We start from the raw sequence: 21572 nt of genomic DNA on the forward strand, positions 1-21572 counted from the left end.
CATAACCAGCGACATTGAAATGCTCTGTTTTGATTCTGATGTGATCACATTGCTAGCCAAAGCTGTGCTATGCTAGGAATTGCTACTAGCTCCGCGGTTGGTTCCACCCCGTGCGTGTTCGTCAGCGTCTGATGTCACATGGTAATGCTGCCTTCACAATTATCGGAAAATGGTAATTTATTTTAATTGACTACAGAAGTCTTCTCCGTAACCAATCATCTCCCCTATGGCATCTCGTGATAGCCAAAAGAGTGACCAACATCTCTTGACCCCTTCAGTTGCCTCTCAAAAAACACAGACCTACCCGGGAACTCTGGAAATCCATGCTTCGGTCTAACCACTGTTTTGGTATTTTTAAATTTGAGAATTGTACAATTTAGATAGTATATCACTTACATATATTACATTTGATGGTCGATTACATTTGAATGTAATCCTCAACATACATTTCTCAAATATACTTAATCCGATATTTTCAGACTACCGAGGAGTATTTGAAAGCGGCCTGTCTGCCTGGTGCGAGTTCGTGCCTGTGCCTCCAGGACCATTTCCACTGCGAAGCTAGTGCTACACAGCTACTTGTCACCGTCTCGTTTAGCGGGAGCGTATAAAGCGAGCCATCTCAGTGCTTTAAGGGACGTCCTCGCAATGTCCACTAATAGCCGCCAGTATTGGTCTATGAGTGAAGCTAAAGCCTTGCTAAACATATGGGCTGACGAGAATGTGCAGCAACAAATGGAGGGCGTTTGTCGGAACGAAGAAGTCATTCAGTTCATGGTACAGGAGTTGGCAAAGTTAGGTATCCAGCGCACAACCACCCAAGTAAGGGAGAAACTAAAAAAGATGAGGCATTTGTATAAGACTGTCAAGAGTGATAGACGAAAGAACTTCCATTTTTTGACTTAATGGACAGTGTTCTCGGTCGACGGGGAGGGACAGAGGGTCAGCTGGGGACCAGTGAAACTCCCAAATGCATAAATGCACCTTTGGCCCAGCCAGGAGGTACTGTAAAGGAAGTATAACCTAATAAATTTAATTGAGAATCATCATTGTAAAGCAACGCTTCCCAGAAATGGAATGAAGTGTATACAAGGTCGTTTAAAACTGCCATTCTGCAAGGTCACATTTTTGTATGTTCACAGCGGGGCTTATGGCACCCGTTAACCTGCTTCAGGCCCCTGAGATCTTGTGAGCAACACCGGGATAGTTAAATGTTTCACACAATATCTCTGTGGTGCTACTGAACACTGAACTGTGACAATTCATTTAACCAATGACATTTGTGTCCTAATGTAACAGACAAATCACACTCTACAGACAGCAGCGGGGCCTCTGCCATCAGAAGGGGTCATCATCATCCTGGATTTCATAGGGTCAGATCTGGTAAATCAAACTCTAATCCAGCCTTGCTGGCTCTCTTGGTGTTTCAGTGGGACCCCCTCTTGTTTGTAACAAAACTGAAAATTTCTGTAATGCATTTTTAAAATTTGAAGTAGATACAGAAGCATTAAAATGCTATTGGACTCAATAGAAACCACTGTTGCATCATTGAATCTTCAAGTCAAATCGAGTGTTTTCTGTCCCCCTGTAAAAAAATCAAATATTGCTTTGCCTTTAATGTAAAGTTAATTCAATATCTGAAACTGGTTCAGTTTTTTTAAACCATAAAATACCTATATATTTCATCAAATAAAATAGCACAAAAAACAATGCAGATGTTTGACAGCTGCTCTGTCCTTGCAGAGACTCAAAAACGGAGGGCTGACAGTGACACTACAAAAGAGTTTCTTAGTGCTATGACAGAGTGCCACAGGCAGTGGCTGGAGAAGGAGCAGGAGCAGCGGGGGGAGAGGGAAGTTAAGCTGAGGCGTGAGGAGATGCAGCAGGAGCTGGCTTTACGCCGAGAGGAAGCAGAAAGAGAGGAGAGGCTTAGGCGTGAGGAAATGGAGGCTCGAAGCAAAGACAATGAGCTGCTGACCTCTTGCTTAATGCAAATTGCAAAGCTTATTGCAAAGGACCCTTCAGCTTTGTAAGGACATATGTCTTTGGCTGTTTTATGAATGGCACATTTTTGATGGCCATGGATGTATTTTTATTTTCTTTGTACCACATACTAATCCTGCTACAGAACAGTGGACTGATGCTATTTGGTCAGTTACCCTTTATTCTGAACACTACTGCTTAGCTTTACTTGACAAATGTCATGACATTGATAAAGATATATTTTCTCTTTACCCTTTAAAAGAAAGGAAATCTTATTATTTTAATGTGTTTTAACTAAGCAATAATGTTTATGCAACTGTTGTGATTAACAGCTTGTATTCTAGTTCATTTTATAAATGAGCCATTCAATGCACAACCCACAGCTGTTAACAGCCTCAAACTATTTTTTGGTTTTGTCGTTTGGAGTTTTACCACTGTTGAATTGTCCAAGTCATATCAGACATAAAATATTGCTTTATAATTTTAATGAATGGGGCAAACGATGTGTGAATAAAATATTTAAATAGTTAAAATTGGTCTTAACTATCAGTGAAATGCACATTATTCTGGTAAAATGTTGTGTAATTAGGAATCTTCATAACAGGGAAAGACTATGTAACCGCCATAACTAAATAAACTTAGTATACAAATGTGTGTTTATGTTCTATAAGCCACATGAACAGTATCTCTCTCTGGCACATTTACACATAGTTAACTGTTATCCATCAATGCCCATTTATTTAATTGACCAACAAAGTGGTGTCAGCCGTAGTTCCTTTTTGAATTTGCAACACAATCTATATAGAATTGTCTTTTATTGACTCAGATATATAATAAGTGATATATACTAACCAGAAATAAACATCTGAAATTCTGGCCACTGGTGGTGACAGTAATGGTGGAGAGAGGAGATTACTGTGTATCATCCTGTATAAAGCAATGAGTCTGTCTCTCTATTCCTGTGAGGCCTTCCATTAACAGTCTCAAGTGGCTCAGGACTGATCCAGTCTGGAAGGAACGTATCCTTGTTTTTCTCAGAGAGGTTATGAAGCACACAGCATGTCTCTACCATGTCCTTGACAATCTCCACACTGCAGTCATTTCGTTTGTTAAGGCACCTCCACCTACCCCTCAGCCTCTGTAACGCATGCTGGGCTACACTGCGCGTTTGACTAATCTGAGTATGAAACAGCTGTTGTTCTGCGGTCAGCCAGCTTGTGTTGGTGTATGGTTTGAGAAGCCAGTGTTGAGAAGGATACCCTGCATCACCAAGAATAAAGCGTCCACTGTTAGTTCCACAGACGTTGAGCATCCTGATGGGGAAATCCTCGCATGCCCATGACTCTTTAAGTCCACTGGAATCGTTCACCCATGCTGGGCAGCTCATGCTTAGATCCCAGAACATGCCATTGTCATCCACAACGGCTTGTAATAAGATCGCAAGATAACTTTCTCTCTTAGGTTGCTCAGAGTGGTAGTGTGATGGTTTGATGATTGTAATGTGCATACTGTCTAGTACACCAATACATTGAGGAATCCCATATGTGCGATAGAAAAAATCTGCCATTTTCACAAGCTCAGAGTCGTTTGGTGTCACAACAAGCTGTGGTTTAAGTACTTTAATGACTGCTGTGCAGAACTCATGCACACAGCGGCAAACAGACGCCACCCCCACAGCGAAGAGATCTGCCACAGTTTTGTAGTCACAGGGGTTAGCCAATTTATAGAGAGTCAAAGCCACTTCCTTCTGCAGGGGGATGCAGAGGCGATAAGTGGTGTCCTGCCTCTTCAACTGTGGCTTCAATGTCGTGCAGAGATAGGAGAAAGTCTTCCTTGATACCCTGAAATGCTGCAGCCACTGATCTTCTGTGAAAGTAGCAGCTGTGTTCTCCCACCAGTTGCTGATTCGAGGATAGAACCACACTTTGGGTCTTCGTCGCACACTACCCCTCAAGAAGTGATGCGTTATCTGATTGTAATGGAGAAACAAGCAAGTGTTTTGTACAGGTGTTTTGCTGGACACGAAATTACAAGAAAGCACACAAAGTGAGGCACATTGAACAGCATGTTAGGGATGGGCAATAATCAAAAACTATTATTAATCATGGGATGTTATGATTAAAATTATAATAGAAATCAGCCAATAATAGAAATCAAGCAACTACTTTGTGAAGTAATAGGGCTTCTTGGCAAATGTTTTATATTTTCAGCTCTAACTAGCTCATATTACTCAACAACAAAAAAAACATATTAAAACAATAAATCTGACAGAAAACACACTTGCATCATCTACTTCATTATTATTGTCAATGCAATCTTCTTGCATATTATTGAGACTTCCTTACTGGCCACACACAAGTTATGGAAGTCTACCGCGCAGTTAGTGACTATAGGGTGTGCCTACAGACTCTCACCCATGGATGTATTAAGGACGAGGTCTCACCACTTTCATCCACGTGTCATGAGCACAGAGGCGATGCAGTCGACTCTGTCTGCAGACTCTTTCCCTCAGCATCCATGTTTCGTGGAGTTTCTTCAGTCGCAGCCGCCGAGCAGCCAGCAGCCGCAGACAGCGCTTCTTTCGTCGAGCCTCGGTTTGGTTGTCCTGTGACTGTCTCGGTCTGCACCAGGCGATAACCGAGAGAAATAACCCTGCACATAAATCTGATGCTTCCATAGTGTACTTGAATGGCTGTGACTTTCTAAATCCCGAGTCTAAATTATGTCCAGGCTCGGACCAAGTTGAAGCCTGAAGATTCCTCCTTCAACTTTGCGCTGATCGCCGACGCCCCCTAGTGTGCCGGAGTATGTAGTACCATGACTTTTGAAAACTACTAAAGATGGTCATGTTACTCTACCCAATTCTTTTTCAGTTTCGCACCCTGTTCAATAGCTCTATCATGCACTCCTGTGGCCAAACCTGCAAACTGCAGAACCTGCTGAAATTTACAGTCAGAACTGACAAGAGGAAAAACAACTGGAGTCGAGCAGGCAAACATGCCTGAGTGAGAACTGGAGGGATTTTTCACTAGGCTTGCGAGACCAACTTTCTACAGATGTTAGAAACAACAACGACTTTTGTTTTTTGTTTTCATCATGGCCTCAATGGTTATCATTTTTCACTACCAACATTTTGGAATGAGACAGCTTTCTTCTCTCCCAAAATGAGACGATGGCTGTAATGGAGAACTCAACCAGCACTGAATGGGAATACTATTATGATTATCTTGATCCTGTAATTGTGGATGAGAGCAAGCTGAAATACAATAAATGTAAGTCTTTATGCTTTATTGGATTTTTGTATTTGTCTTCTTGTGTTACATGAAGCTATTTTCCTCTTCCCCTTCAGACTCAATTGTTATAATATTTTGGATCATTCTGGCTGCTTTCGTTGGATTCCTCTTTCTCAGTTTGAATTTAATGTCTTGCAGTGGAAGCATGCCAAGGTAAGTGTGATGCATATTCTTTCAGTCTCAATGCACGCATATATATATGTATATATATATATATATACATATATATACATATATAATTTGGATAAAGCCACCTCAAAGCTCTACTTTAACTTTTAAAATGTTCTTCTTATATTACCGCAGGAGTAACAGATCCAAAATCAAAGGAAGTCACAGAACATCAATTGCTTGACGTGAGGCTGAATCTGAATGAGAGCACCTTTTATGGATGTGAACAAAAATTGAGGTGGACACAAATTAAAAATCTGAATGATGAAAATGCAGCTGTGCAGAGTATGTCGGGGAAGTAAAGACATTTGAGATTAAAGGTTTTGAGGCAGTGGATAAGTGTGAGTAGCCATTGATTTTGCTTTCTTTCCATTTCACTGAATACCTACAATGTACAAGGCTACATTAAACTAAATGTTATGTAACTATTATCCTCTGTTTTAGCAGCGTGTGTACATGTGAACCCTGCCCCACATGTTAAAAGTACAAGGAGAGCACAGATTATTATTGTGCTTGACCGAGATGGCAGCTTCACTGCACTGAATCCAATTTCTTTAAATTTAGTCCACAACACCTTTTGGGATCTAAAACCCAAACATTTCACATACAATTAGACACAGTTTTGAAATTACGTCACGCAGGAACCATATGTTAAAAAAAGTATATTCACAAATTTGTAACAGATTTGGAAATCAACATTTTATAACAGAATTTTACAAAATATCAGCAAAATGAAAGACTACAAGCTTTCTTGTAATCAAGAACATTTCAAAGAACACAGTAGTGTTCAGATGTCATTTCTAACTCTTCATGGTGATGATGTCATTACAGATGGCTCTGATGGCTGTTTGAGTCAGTGATGATTTGGATGCTTTCTGTCTCTTACACTTGGCTCTGGTCACCAAACTGACATGAGACAGGAACAGCTCTGCTGATGTGGCTCCACTCCACAACTCATGGATGTACAACGACAAAAGAAACAGCCCTGCTTCTGGAAAGGAGAAAACAAGAGGCTTAATTTATTTACACAACAACTTTTGACAACGGAGTCACCTTCTTGAAGGATACTCATTATCTGGCTTTCCACATATCGACAGAAAAAATAAAGGTGTCAAATAGGTTTAATAATCTAAGAGCATTTAAAAATCTCTAAATTATCCTCATCAAGTAGGCATATCTTCCTTGACTCTCACATGCCTTGATCAAAATCATGTTTCTCCTCCATGCTTATTGCAAAAGGGGCAATAGTGCTATATAATTAAACTGATTTCTAGTAATGTGTTTAAGCAAGTTAAGTTATTGCATTGTTTTACACGAGCACCACCTCACTAACATTTGGTATTTGAAGGGAACAACAATAAATGTTGCAGAACTTAACAATGTCATAGTCCACTGCTGAACTGGACAAAGTAAATGTTTTTTAATAAAAGAAAAAAAAAAACAATCTCCATCTGTATCAAAATACACAAAGTGATCAACAGTCATGGGACACATATAACAGATTTCCTTCATTCAATAAATTTAGTAGTTGATGAAAAATAGCAAAAAATTAAAGTGTCCTTTCTTTCACACAAAAAGAAATCATCAAATCATTTTATGTCTTCATATCATATAACACTTGAGGGCATCCCTATCAATTAAAAAGTTTGGTCCTCCTTAGGCAAAAGTTTGGGCACCCCTGCTCTAAAAATCTCTGTGACTCCAGTGTGTCAATCCAACATATATCCTTTAGTACTATGGAGTGGGAAAGTGAGTTTTATTAGTGAGGTTCATTAGTATTTTTTTGTATACACACCAGCTGTTACACACAGAGTCTATAAATAAGGTGGAAGGCTCTTACCATGTCTAGATTGATCATGTGTGGCTTCTGGCAGGCAAGCAGAGACGACTGCCTGATGCAGCTCTGCAAGGTGGCCTTGGGTCTCTAGTAGGCATACCATAATGTTGGTAAACAGCTGGAAGGTCTCCACTCTTCCTGAAATGCTGGAGTGACACTGAGCTTCAAAGGCCTGATGGTAGAGTCGAAGGAGGTCCGCTTTTAAGCCAGGATCGAGTAACACAACATCCACAATTTCCCTGTGATTTATCACTGCCTTTTCAACCCAGTGCAAGAATTCTTTTGTTCTGTTTTCATCATACGAGTCCTCCACCAAGCACCTCAGGGACCACTTCGTGAGCAGGTGCGCTGCATCACCGGCCAATCGGCTGGGATCCAGTTTGTCTCTTGGCTGAGCCGGCTGGGGTTCAGAGAGGGGAAACACAGGCTCCCAGTGAACTAAGATACTGCCGAGGTAAAATTTACACTCTGACAGGAGACTGTCTTCTCGTTTCTCAGTCTCAGCGTCCTCTGCCAGGTTCTCTTTTTGTGTGCAGGCTTTGGAAAAAGAGCCTTTACCTCTGGTCTTATCCTTCCCCATCCCTGAGCAGGAAGATGAAAATGAATTTATTTTTATTAAAGATACAAGGAATGATTCAGATACTGTGAAACAGAACAAAGACCTAAATTATCCACTCTTCCAGTCCAGCATGTAATGTCATCACATGTAACAACGTGATACTTGTCAAGCCTCATTAGTATTCATTTCCCTACAGAGAAGAGAACACGGGGGTCAGCTAAAGAGCAGCCACCCTGGAGCCACTATTAACCAGAGCTGGTTACAGTGCAGTTCTTGCAGGGTGCAAACTTTCTAACATGAGCTTGGCTTCATTGTAGGCCCTGTATCAAATATTAATCATAAATTGTGGGAATTTATGTTGGCTTCTTTGGCTCTATGTATTTATGCTTAAATGCCTCATAGGATCAACAGAACAGAATTTAAACAGAATAGAATTAATTGCGAACCAACACTTAAGTCACATTAAAGAAAAAACATCATATATTAGAAAAATAGTTTTCCATTCTCCAGTATCTACAATCTATAGTTAGCAGTTATGTAATCAAAGCTACACAAACGCCCTATTTGAGAAATAGTGTAATCAAACAAGCACTGCTATAGAGAGCGTCATATTAGGTTTTATGATAATTAGTAGTATATGTCAACAGTACAGTATAAGGCTGTCATGTTCATGTTGGTGAGTTTCAACTTGTAATGGCTATTTCTCTTTGATGATGTATTTATGTATTTTGTCTAAGTTGGGGCAGATATTATCATTTTGGAGTTTTTGTCACTGATACTCCTGCACAGATCAATTTGGCTTCTTTTCCTTCATTGTCTCCTGTTGCTTTGAAAACTCTCATATCAAAAGGCTTACTGCAAGACTTCTGACAATCAGCATTCAACCTATTATGACCCACCACTGCAGCAGTGTTAATAATAGTCATCTCCTTTTCCATTATGTGTTTACAGTATTTTGTTCACCCCTTTGGCAGAAAGGCAGCCATGACAACATTTGTACAAACGTCTCGGTATGATAGATTTTGCTGAACGATACACTTAACGGTACTCACCCAGCAATTCCTTCACTTTGTGCTTTTCAGACAAGGCTTGTATTTGGGCAAGGAGTGCTGTGTTGCGGGACAGGGAGGCCCAGCAGAGAAGCAGAGCGAGGGCTTCTGTACAAGAGAGACGCTGTGGGTGAAGGGTTAGCCAGTCAGCCTGTTTGTTTACATTGAGAGCTGTCCCACGATGCTTCAGTACAGAGCAAAGAGTCTCCAGAAACAGGCTGAGCTGAGCGGCCTTCACACGCAACCTGACAGGAGGAGATTAAACAAACACTGACATCCTTGACCACAAGACCGTTAACATATATTATGTGTGGTTTTGGTTGGCATCTCAACATTTGTCAGCAATACGCCGTATCATTACAGGTTTTAGATCATTAAGTTAAATCTGATAGTTATGGCGCTTTACCTGAGGTGTCTGCTGATAGTTGATGCTACACACAGGAATTCACTGATTAGTGGGAGTGGGAGACACTTCAATGAGCTCTGAGGTTTCTCTTCTGGAGATGAGGAGGTCTTGCCTCCATCCACTTGCTTCTCCTTCTGCCCAAGGTTAGTAAACCACAGCACATGGAACAGATCTATGATGGCACTTAGCAGCTGCTGGTTTAGATTCCTGAGGAGGATAATAGTATAGATTTACATAGAAAATACAAAATTAATTGAAGAGATTATTGTAGTAATATGAATGATAATGTCAAAATACAGGGCCAAAATTAAGACTGGACCTTACACTCAAGCTTACCTTTTTTCAACCACCTGTATTATCCAGGTGAGGAGCCCACAGCTCTTGGTGAGGTTATAAGCTGCTCTGGTCACACGGGTGGCCTGGCACAACACCCTGATAATCTGTGCCTAGTGGAGAGACACATGTGAAATAAACGCACATTAGACATAATTTGTTTTCCTTATCAAGTGCATTTCAGAGCATCAATCTCCTCGTTAATATGCTCATTGTCATGCTTAATTTCAGACTGTTGATTTTTCTGGTCTTAATTTATCCCATTCTTCAGAGTTTAGGCTGTCTTGACTTCACTGATAATGTGTTGCATCATTGTGACTCCCACAGTGTGTACCTGGGTGTGTTCATCACACAGGGGGCTGCTGCTGAAGCCTAAAAGGGTCTGAAAGATTCCTTGTTGGTCACACAGTTCATAGCAGTGTCCATCACTTATCCCTTCCTCCAGTACACTCAAGATCCACTCGCGTTCCATTTTATGCTGCAGAAAAAATAGACAGTGTCATATTCCTGCGGCTGACCCCTTCAAACAAACAGATAACATCTGTCTAAAAAAGCCTGAGCTGGACAAAACAAACAGATGAAGGTTAAATGTTGTTGACACAAAAAGATTATTTGGACAGTCATTTATTTTCAGGGTAGAATTCAAGAAAACAATAACAATGTTTTCAGCAGTTTATGGAACACTTTACCTCCAAGTCAAAGCCATAAAATAGCTTGAAGAACTCAGGTACTCTTCTGAAGTCCAGACTCTGATGGGACAGCAGAAACCTGTTTAACACCACATACATGTGGTCCTCTGGGAAATCAGAAAAAAACAAGGAAAAAGGTAATTGATCTTGAGGGCAAAGTCAGTTATGCAAAAGGCAATAGTAAAATATATACTATATATAGAATTGCAACAAATACAACTTAGAACTTTGTAATAATGCAGTTTGAAAAAAGTGCATATATCCTTGTGTAAACACCATGGGTGAAATCACTCTGGTCAGGGACTAACTTCATGCAAGTTTTTAGGGTTACACACCAGGTTTGAGCAGCTGCTGAGCCACTTTGGTGATGTAAGTGGTCAGGACAAATGGAAGTCTTTGATTCTGCTGTCGGATTCCATTCTTCACTGTATCCATCAAGTACAGCAGCTATTTGATAAAAACAAGTTCATCAGTGTTTCTGGAGGTGAATGCCACACCTAATATTTAAAAACTCACACACCACCTCCCTGACACTTTACCTGTCTCTTCTCTCTGAACCAAGCACCCTCCAGGTGTTGGTAGAAGCAGCTCAGCACATGATAGGCTGCAGCTCTCACTTTTGCGTTGTAGCTACTTAGAGCCATTACAGTTACTCCAAGGGCATGGCTGGATACAAACTTGAGGCAGTCAATCACACACTCTGTCAGATAGAAATGGAAGAAAATGCAACAGTCATAAAGCAGTGAAAACCTTAACTGATTAGAGGCGATGACAACAGCAATGAAATATGCTCACCTGGCCGCAGTATAGTGCTGAATAGAGGCAAAAGAAAACAGGGATCATACAAATCCCCAAGGTCCTTTACTGCATTGTTACAGTACAGCAGCTCCTTATCATCCTATAAGAGAGAAAAACAAGAACAAATCTTCTCACTTATGCCTTTTAAGATATCCATCTTTGAGATTTCTACAGCCACCTGATCACAATGGAGGTGGATTGAATTTAATTTGTGATGCTCAATGCATTGACAAATTACACATGAAAGAATGTCCTCTATTTGCTGTAAACAAAAATTATCTGGATAACATCATTATTCGTATTTGAGAATTTTGTGATTTGTGCAAACCATTTCTTCTTATAAAAATGCTGTTCTGTAAAGTAAATATGAAATTAAATATCGACCTGCAGGATGATTCTGCGTTGCTGGGGAAAGTGTGCAATAGTTTGGAGCATCCTGTCCGTTTTCAGCAGGGCCAACAGGTCGTCTGAGCTCGCCTGCTTCCACAGGGAAGCTCCCAAGCTTTTCCTGGTCTTGTGGTGCTCCACAGCTGCTGGGCCCCACAAGAAGGACCTGCAGTTGAAAACACATATTCAGTGTTTGCAAATAACAAGTGCACTTGTTGCATATACAACATACAAATATGGAAGTAACTTACTGAAATTTCAGCAGACTGACATTGTTTTTTTCATATTCCCGAAGAAGCAGTAATAGTTTCTGATCTGCAAACCAAAACAAGATGTAAGAGGAAAGAAAGACAACAAAAAAATACTTAATACTAAAATAATTTCCTGTTTTACCTGAAGTACTCAGTGTGACTCCATATGCTCCCAAAAGAACAACAAAGTGATTGATATTACAGACTGTTGGGCATTTCTTCACCAAACAGAGAAGTAGGGACACTAACGCTTCTGAAATGACAACAACATAAGTGTGTTTGTGTTCATCATGTTCAATCAAGTGAGCTTCAGATTTTTAATTTAATACCCACCCCCCATTCTACTCTACTCCATACGTACCTTTAGCCTGATACCTGCTGCGATCTTCATCAGAGTCCAACATAATGGGCAGGAACAGAGAATGGCTGCTGGTCATCATGTGAAGGGTGGATAAAGGTATCAGATCCTTCTGGACTTCACTGCTACCATACATCAATTCCAACAGGTTTCTCAATGTGTTCAGAAAGTGGTGATCTCTGTAGCGATATCTACAGTAGAAGAATGTCTTTTAGGTCATTGATTACAAAAACAAATCTGATGTGACGCTCTTGAATAAAAATCTAGCAGAATGGATTTGGACAAACATCTTACTTTAGTCCATTCTTGACGAAACTGTTCCATTCAGATGTAGTGATGTCTTCAGCTGATGTCTGTGTAAAAAAGAGAAATTGTGAAATGCATGAAGTAAAAACAAAAAATTTACAGTATGTGTGAGGAAAATATACCCACTAGGAGTCGTTGCAGTCTTTCCAGGATGCCCTGCTCCTCCTCTGACGGGGACTCAGCCTGATCTTTAAAGTGTCTGTAAGCAGCGGTGAGACACTTGAGGGCAGCAGAGGTGACAGACTTCCTCCAGGTTTCTTGTTCTTCTGGACAATCGGCCAGTTTCTCAGTGATAACATCTACTAGTTTCCATCTGGAAGAGAAAACAACATTTAGCTAATAACTTGCGATACTGATAATTTACTTAAGAGTAGTAAGAGTTCATTAATACCTCTCAAAACTGTCCACTTTTTGAAGAGCATTAGGAAGATTGTTGATTAAGTCCCTTGTGTCCTTGATGTTTGAAGAGAGCTTGATCAGACTGGCTAGTGTTTCAGCAAGCTGGGCTCCAGAGTCTTCTGTTAGGTTTCCCAGAACACATTGGGACAATTTGCCGAGCAGTGCTTGCTTCAAGGTTTGTAAAACTTCTGTTTGCACTATAAAAACACAGCAATTGAGCATATTTAAATTAATATACAAGATGCAATGAGAGATATAAAAAGAGATATACATAAAATAGATTGAAAGACAAAGACATAAATCCTGGTGCTGCATGCTTTAAGATAATAGAGAACTTGTTTTAGTACTAACCATCTTTGGGCCTTGCAGGATCCTCTCTACATGCCACTTGTAGGTAGGTGTTGAGAAGTGGAAGGAATGTTTCTGTCTGGTCAGAGAGCTTCTCCATGTTTGCTGGCTCTAGGCACCACACCTCAAAGCAGAGGCGGTGTGTGGAGCAGTTCTGTAGCAGCAGAGAGCTGATGGCCTGAGTGTCTGTGAGAGGCCACTGCAGACAGTGCAGCAGCACATCTGTGTGGATGAGCTTGGCACTGCCTGGCTCACTAGACAGAGTCTGCAGCAGGAAGGCCTCTAGTGCAGGGCTAGAACAGGACAGCAGCAGGGTGCTAAGGCCATGGAGGTGTGCATGAGACAGAAAGCTGCTGTGGTCCTGGGAAGAGTTAGCTTTAGAGTCTGTGAGGATCTGCACTGCTGCATGACCATAGACACTAAGCTTGGCTTGTGTGCCCTCACTGCTGGGGGAGATTAGGCTCTCCTGGGGGAGGAGTAGCAACTTGGAGACCACCTCCCTCAGGTTACAGGAGTCCATGTAGCTGTGCAGAGACAGGAGGGCCTGGAATGGTCTGGACTGTTTCTTTGCAGCTTGGGAGCCCTTCTCCATCAGTTCCTTGAGCACAGCTTTTTCTATAGCCCCCAAGTAGCTACAAATAAGCTCCAGATGGCCCAGATCACGGAGAGCAGGGGTGCTGGCCTTCAGCAAGGCCAAAATGTCATCATTCAACTGAGCACACAGGTGCTTTAGTCTGACAGGGTTGAGAGTGTGAGGAGGCAAAGCAGCCAGCTCCAGAGCCAGAAACCACTGCGCCAAACATGGATGCTTGAGGATGGAGCCAAGTGCAGAAACAAGGATCTAAACACAGAGGGTGCCACATTACAATCAGTAATTCCAAAAATAGTAGAATTAAACTTGATAACATTGGTCATAGTTTGAACAAAAAACAATTCCTTTAAATAAAAGTTACTGCAATAGTTGATTTTTTTCCCCTAACCTGCTCTTTATTGGCTTCTACTGTGGATGACTGGTTGATTTCCAGGAAGAGGTCTGATCCTTCTTGGGAGTTCTCTGCTGCTGGCTCAGAATTTGTGGTCTCCTGAAAGCCTTGTAGCTTGGTCACCAAATCCTGGAGTATTCCCATTAAGGTCTTCAGAGGGGCAGTTCCTATGTCTTTGGAGAACTGTGCAGAAGGGTATGATGTGTTGTGTCTATTTTTAACTTTGTAATTTACTGTGCAGTAAGCCTGTTTTGTACTCTTACCGTGCCAAAGTTTTCCACTGTAGATTTTATGTAGAGTAAGATCTGCTTGATTGCTACTGGAAACTCAGCCATCGACATGGAAACCAGAGTTCCTTCCACATTCATCCGGAAGGCGTCCTCAAGCAAAGTGCTCAGTCCTTGGCTGTACGCAGCTTTCATCAGTGCAGTGAATGAAATGGGGGTTGACAATCCCTTTGAATGGCATTCAGAGGGCTTGAACTGCAAAAAAAAAAGAGAAAAGTTATTTTCTACATAAAAGAAATTATAAGCATGTCACCTTTTCCAATAACTGACCAGTTCCTCGCGGCACTGCTGTGGTAGCCATTTGGAGTAATACTGATGAAGGTGTATGACGGAGTGATGAGGAGAAGCAGAGAGTTCTGATGACACAAGCTCTTTATCGTACTGCAGCAGAGCCAAACAGAAGGGTAGCGGCTCTCTCTGACAGTGCAGCACATCTGAAAGCACTGCAGACAAGTACTCAAATACCACCCCTGAAGAAACAAAAGACAGATGTTATCAACATTACAACATACTACGCAATTAGTTTTGAAATAGTTATCAGTACAGAGAAACCACGTTTTAAGCATAAACAACAGACTTTATTCTAGGTAATGCATCAAATTATAAATTGTCAAGCTGCAATAGAAACGTTTTCAGGTGTGCATCAATTCTATAACCATTTCTACCATTTCAGTCTATGCATTTTCAACGTTGTAACTACCAACTTGAAAAAAAAACAACTACCCTAAAACAAGTGGTTCCTCTCTGAACATTTTACTTTTCATCCCCATTCAGGCAGAAGTGCTTTACCCTTGTCTGCTGGCAGTTTGTTTCGGGCCTCCAGAGCGGCAGGTACCACCACACTGAAGGGGAAGGTCTGGATGATGAGGTCTTCACTCAGAGATGGCCCAAACTCCTCCATCTCGCCTTCATTACCCTCCATAATGACATCCAGCATGTCTAAGACATCTGGAAGACGTTGTCAGATTAAAAAAAAAACAAGTTTCACAGACATGCTTATAGCTGGAGGAAATTAACCTTGATTCTTTGATCTTTAAATGCTCACCATCTATGTGTGAGACTGGGGTACTGGCAGCGTCGCCCTCCTGGCTACTCAGGTTAGATTGCAGATAAGCTGCCTCCTGGACCAGACTGGCAACCTTATCTGTGTATGTGTAAGAATTACACACCAGTTTCACCAACACCTAGAGAGACCAAGAGACCAAGAGTTTATTATCAATCATAACGACTACGTCATGATTCAAAATGTCTTATTTTGTCTAACCAACAGTATAAGTATAATAGACAGATATGTTGAGATTTAACAAAGATGATACGTAGGTGGGCTCACCCTCTCCAAGAACTGGATGACAGTCTCTTGTTGGTTTGGCTCTACTCTGGCCAGCTGGTCGAGCCAGAGCTCAAGCTCAGTCCAGGTGTACTCAAACACCCCACTGTCCTTTAGCACCTGACCACAAGGCAGGAAATACAAAACAGTGGTCACATTTTTCCTAAAACTAACCCTCACCCTACTTTTGGGAGACATTTACTAAAGTTTATATGAAACCTTTGCAGTTAAATATCAACATAGAAGTTTTTCCTATGCTGTTCTTACTTCATAAACTTCATAAATACGCAGTTTTACCACAGACGAGCTTTCAGAGGATCTTTCAAGTAATATGGACAAACTACTTTTCTTAACTGTAGGGATTGAACTGTTCCCTGATGTAGCTGCAGGAAGAACTGTTAACATATCCTCTAGAAATGATGCTGTGCCCCCAGATGAAATAATAAATTTTCCAAGCTGTACTTTTACTCTTGACAACTACTGGGGGATGAACATGTGCTGATTTATACAAAAAGTGTATTGGACTTCTTTTTTCTATTAAATTTTGTTAATTACGTGTCTTTCTGATGTACAGAGAAAAATCCCACTTACAGTCTGAAGTGGTAAATTAAGGTTAAACAATTATTATGTCTCATGCCTGCCTGGTTGGTAGATTTGAAGCTTCTTCAAATATCTAAATATCTATGTCTCACATATAGTGCAGGCTGAAAGCAAATGTACAGAGGAAAAGAAGAAATGTTCCTTACTTTTAGAACCAGCATCTGTGTGGTGGTTTTCAGATGGCTGCTTCTGCTGCTGACAAACATCTTGAGAAGCAGGTAAAGTACTGACTTCTCTGCAGATGATGATTCTGTATCTGCAACATCCTGGGAAGAAAAGCAATATACAATACATTACAAACAATGCTGATTATAAAGCAATACCTTCTAAACAACAATCACTGAAAATGCAGGTAAAACCAACTTCTTCACCTGTATGCGGAACCAGGAGAACTTGCTTGCAGGGAGATCTAAGGCCAACTGCAGTATCTGATACTGCAAAACTGGGGGAACTTCCTCCCTCATTCCCTTCTCTGACACAATCCCTGGAGAGGTGAAAAAGACTTTGAAGACTTCCAACCACCAGCATCCTACTCGAAACATATATCTTATATATATAAAAAGCATCACCTTTTAAGAGCTTGCTGAAATCAAATTTGCACTGGCAGACCAGATGTGGCACTACTCTCTGGTAAAGACATATGACCTGAAGAATCAGAGCCTTCAGCAGGATTACCTCAGCTGTCTCAGCAACTGCTCAATGTAAAAAAACAAACAAAAAAACATTCATTCAAATGTCTTTGCTGGTCACCTCCTTTGACTTACAGGACTGATTAGAATAAACAAGATACATGTATTATGAATGTTATTACCAGGCACTTGGTTTTTATTATCAGTCTTATCAGCACTCCCTTCAGTTTTGGTCTTTTTTTCTTCACCATCCGTCTTTTCCTTTTTGCTAAGCGACTGCCACTTTGCAACTACACTCGTCATATCTGGCAAAATCTGGAACAGAGCATTAAAAGTGGAGACATGAGCTCTTTAATAGCGCATAATTACTATTTATGGGTGTTAAGACAGCGCTTTCCTGTGCTTACCTTGCTGAGTGTCTCCCTGTACTGCTGAACCAACTCCCCCATCATGTCAAGGGAGTACACATCTGAGCTGTGCCACTTGGATGTATCCAAAAGGTACTCCATATTCTTATTGGCTCTTTTCAAGATGAAATTCATCATGGACAGAGTTGTGAGCTGCACTGCTGTGTTGGGAAGCTGCCAGATACAAGAGAAGATATTCTGACAATAAGTACAGTACATTATCAGTGTTTCGTGGTACTGCAGCTACAGAACTGATGAATTTATTTTATGAGACTCAGTCACTTACACTGAGGCCTTGTGTGAAGAAGGCCTTGTTACAGACCGGAGGAAGAGATATCACCATAATCATGGAGAGCAAGCGAGGGAGAGGGATGGCCTCACAAGTTTGGAAGACTGTAGAAATCTCTGGCTGGGCCTCGTAGATCTGACATACAAATTCAAAGAAGGTAATTATTTTTAAACATAGACAAGCTAGATATGAGCCAACACTGAAGAAGTCTCGTAAAAATCAAACACACAGCATTACCTTTTTAAGTAATTTGACATTGTCCTGCCAAGCACTTTTGAGGCGGGGGGTGTATGAATACTGAGTCTCCTGAAAGTATCTGGCCAGCATGTCAGGGCTAGATTTCAGCACATTCACCACCAGCTCAGCCACCAATTCATCCTCTGTGGCCTGCTTCAGCCCCACCAAGAACTGAAGCAAAACAATGTTGCCAGCCCTGAAAAAAGGTGAAATCCTATGGTCAACATGAGGAGTCTCCAGAAGAGTGCAGGGTAAACTTGACACATTGATTACTTACCTGCCAGCTGTGCCAAAGCTAGCATCATGGAAGCTGATGCCATGCTTACGAGAGCAACACAGGTCAAGAAGGAAATTGTGAACAAGTTCCCGGATGACAGATATCCCAGCATGTTCTGAGTCCTCTACCATCTTAAAGGGAATAAATAAAATTTTGACCCACAGATGGAAAAGCAAATTTGGATATCAAAGGCTTCCTTTCAACAAACACAACACAAAAAATGCAAATAACTCACTCTGTTATCATCAGTGGTTGCATCCACAATCCCATTCCATTTATACAGAGATGCTATGTTGGCCAATACAGCAGGCGTGCAAAAACGCACTTTCTGTGTTTTACTTAAGGACTTGTTTAATACAACCTGTAGCAAGACAAAAAACAACAACAAACATAATTATCAAATCCATAAATTGATTTTTAAATGTGAAAGTGTGAACTGCTGAGCACTTACTCTCGTCTTCAGTGTGGATAAAATCAGATTGACTATGGACATCCTGTCCTCCTTCAGACCTGTATTCAGGATCTCTGGCAGAAGTTCTGACACACCAAATTAACATGTCATCAACACAGTGGAGAGAGCATGTAAATTTTAATACATATTTAATTATTACCTTTGATTTCTAATATTTGTCCAACTGTAGCATTATCTCCAGACACCAAAAAGGACAGCACAAACTGGATAAAAGCCATGCGGACATCAGGTTTTCCCTGGAGAATTTACAGAGAAGAATGTAGGCAAACACGTCTCCAGAACCCAACAACTCCAACACACGCTGAAAACTGAAAGAGGCAACGCTATCACACCTTCTTATCCTTTCTCTTTGCCAGTCCAGACAAAGCTTTATTTAAGTGAATGTGACTTAGGACCTCTCTGGCAGCTTCTGGACCCTGAGACACCAAGGCGGACAGGAGACTGAGGCACTGACGGACAAACCTGTGCATGGGAAACACAACATTAGGGCCATGGGCAGAAGGTTAACTTTAAACTGTGCTGAGGACTGACATTTGAAGTCCTTGTACTGAGGTCAATACACCAACCTGTGATTCTCTGAACTGAAAGATCCCTGCAGAAGTTTCATGTAGCTAGAAACTGTCTTTTTCACAATAGCATTGCCAACCACATTGAAGTGGGACAGGTCACTGGCTGTCCTTAGAAGGATCATCTCCAAGCTCTGAAAAATCAGCATCATCTGGACAGAAGCAAGATTTGACTAATGTTAGAGCTTTATCTGTCCGAAGACCAGTAGCCAGTCGGTCCCATCCACTGAGAAAAGTACTTCAGCTTACCTCACTCTCTATGTGCTTCTCTCTCTCTAGCAATTTGAATATTTCTGCACACTCCATAGAGATTTTAATATATCCCTCGACCACATCATACAGGTCAGAGCATGGCAGCTTCTTAGCGGTTGATATGAACGTCTCCAGTCCTGCAGGCGATAAAAAGTAAGAATTAAGCAAAGCAAAAGAGGAGAGCAATGCAGACACGGCGGGGGCAGGAAAGAAGGTGCTCAAATACTGACTGCAGAGCCGAGGATTGATAGATAACGTTGAATGAATGAATGAATAAACCACTACTATGACTATCACTTCTCTGAAATGTGAATAACTGAACATATACACTCACCCTTCATGGCTGTGGTGGGTTCCTTCAGCATGGCTTTAAATACAGTCCCATTGAACTCCGGAAGCTTTTCTTTTTTCACCGGAGTGTTTGACTCCGCCGAGTCTTCGCTGAGGCGCTTTTTACTCATTTTAACACGCGTAAAAACAGATATTAGCGACTTTACGTTTTCTTCACTCCCCGGCCATAAAAGTTCTGTCACAGTGACCCACGTTGTGGTGTAAACAGAAAGCTGTCCACCGAAATTGTCATCCGGACGGAAACGTTTGCTGCTGAATTTAGTTCCGCACGTTACATTTCTGCTTACTTCAAAGGGAACTTGTTCCTGCTAAAGCTGCATCACTACCGCATAAAGCTGTTTATACCTCGTCAAAACAGACCTGTTTTCTTTTATAATTCATATTTAGGCCTAAAGGAAGCTATTTTGTTGAGAAGGTAGCCGGCAAAAATACAGGTGGATGCATTCAATTTACACTTGATAAGTTTAAATGTAGCTTTAATTCCTCATTCCTAGTACACCTGCTTGGACTCTTCACAAATTACATATAACCTTTATTTAATCAAGGAATGTCATTGAGATCAAGATCCCTTTTGCAAGAAGGACCTGAGTAAAGAAAAAAGAAAAACAAACATAGCCAGACAAACAAAAGTGCATAATAACATAAAAACAACATAACCAGGCATAACAAAACGACAATCACAGACATCACTAAATAGAATTGAAATTAAAAGTCCAGTGGGATGAGACAAGTTTAAAAATCCTCTGTAATTAATGAAATGTATACGGTGCAAGGTAGCAGAAGGCAGTCTTCCCAAGTTCAGTATTTGCCCATGGGTAACTAGAGTTAAACAGACCTGAGATCTGGTTTGGTGAGCAGTGGTTTAGAAGAGAAGTGATATACGGAGGCAGATTCTGCAGTAGACCTTTATAAATAGAAGCAATCGATTGTAGTTCTCTTCTTGTTGTGAGTCATTAGTGCAATATTTGTCTCCTGTAATGAAACTCAAAGCACAATGATAAAAGTCAAGGTGTTTTAAGGTAGAACGGGCAGCAAGAGAATAAAGGATATCTCCATATTCAAGCACAGACGTGATGGTTGACTGTACAATCATTTCCCCGTCCTCAAGACAGAAACATGCTTTACTCCAATATAAGAAACCCATTTTTAATCTTGATGCCCAGTGTCAGTTGCTACACATGCTGTTTAAAAGTGAGATTGCTTAATTTGGTAAAGTTTTGAAGAACAGAACAGATTATGCTCTCAGTGCCGTTTTTCTTTTATACACTGCCTTGTTTTAGTTTCACTGAATTACAGCATTTTGTGAAAAAACAAATTTTGCTGAGACCATGTAGACATAGTTGTGGTTTAGCTTTGTAGCCTATTTGAAGAGTATGCGGTTTACAACCAAAGTGCAGCCTCTTCTCAGTTATTCTTTCAACAAACCTTCACAGGCACTGCCTAACCAAATCTCAAAGTTGATGTCAAATGTATAAGGGTCCACTGTAAAGTAAAGCATTTGAAAAGACCAGGTTTCCTGAAATATAAATCTATATCCTGAAATCTATTAACTACTAAATCTATTTTTGTCAAGTAGGGGTGATTTTTACATTATAGTCTTGCAGTCTGTTTTTTATTAGATCGTCATGAAGAGGGAAAATCCAGCAGCTCATCTGGTGATTGCACTCAGTGCTCAATTAGAAAATCTGACATCTTCATAAAGTAGGCTGCATTATGTCTAATTAGGCTTAC

The 21572-nt window shown here is 40.9% G+C and overlaps 1 protein-coding gene across 1 annotated transcript; it reads right to left on the reverse strand.

Annotated features, from left to right (window-relative positions):
- Positions 1 to 6176: 6176 nt before the first annotated feature.
- On the reverse strand, positions 6177 to 19951 carry urb1 (URB1 ribosome biogenesis homolog). The gene is made up of 39 exons (XM_070905801.1): positions 19825 to 19951; positions 19488 to 19627; positions 19239 to 19390; positions 19005 to 19134; positions 18812 to 18908; positions 18652 to 18737; positions 18436 to 18561; positions 18201 to 18331; positions 17924 to 18119; positions 17684 to 17821; positions 17398 to 17571; positions 17173 to 17305; positions 16931 to 17053; positions 16733 to 16845; positions 16508 to 16627; positions 15765 to 15881; positions 15480 to 15618; positions 15224 to 15382; positions 14705 to 14904; positions 14411 to 14629; positions 14145 to 14330; positions 13168 to 14005; positions 12809 to 13013; positions 12544 to 12730; positions 12406 to 12464; positions 12115 to 12302; positions 11896 to 12006; positions 11754 to 11817; positions 11500 to 11668; positions 11113 to 11215; positions 10857 to 11017; positions 10653 to 10764; positions 10318 to 10424; positions 9963 to 10106; positions 9632 to 9741; positions 9296 to 9502; positions 8893 to 9134; positions 7285 to 7863; positions 6177 to 6435 (listed from the first exon to the last, which is right to left on the reverse strand). Exons 1-39 carry the CDS (start codon positions 19949 to 19951, stop codon positions 6245 to 6247), a joined length of 6783 nt encoding a protein of 2260 aa, XP_070761902.1. The 3' UTR covers positions 6177 to 6244.
- Between the last annotated feature and the right edge of the window lie 1621 nt (positions 19952 to 21572).

This window comes from Enoplosus armatus, chromosome 5 (assembly GCF_043641665.1).
Source record: "Enoplosus armatus isolate fEnoArm2 chromosome 5, fEnoArm2.hap1, whole genome shotgun sequence".
Classification (NCBI taxonomy): Eukaryota; Metazoa; Chordata; class Actinopteri; order Centrarchiformes; family Enoplosidae; genus Enoplosus; species Enoplosus armatus.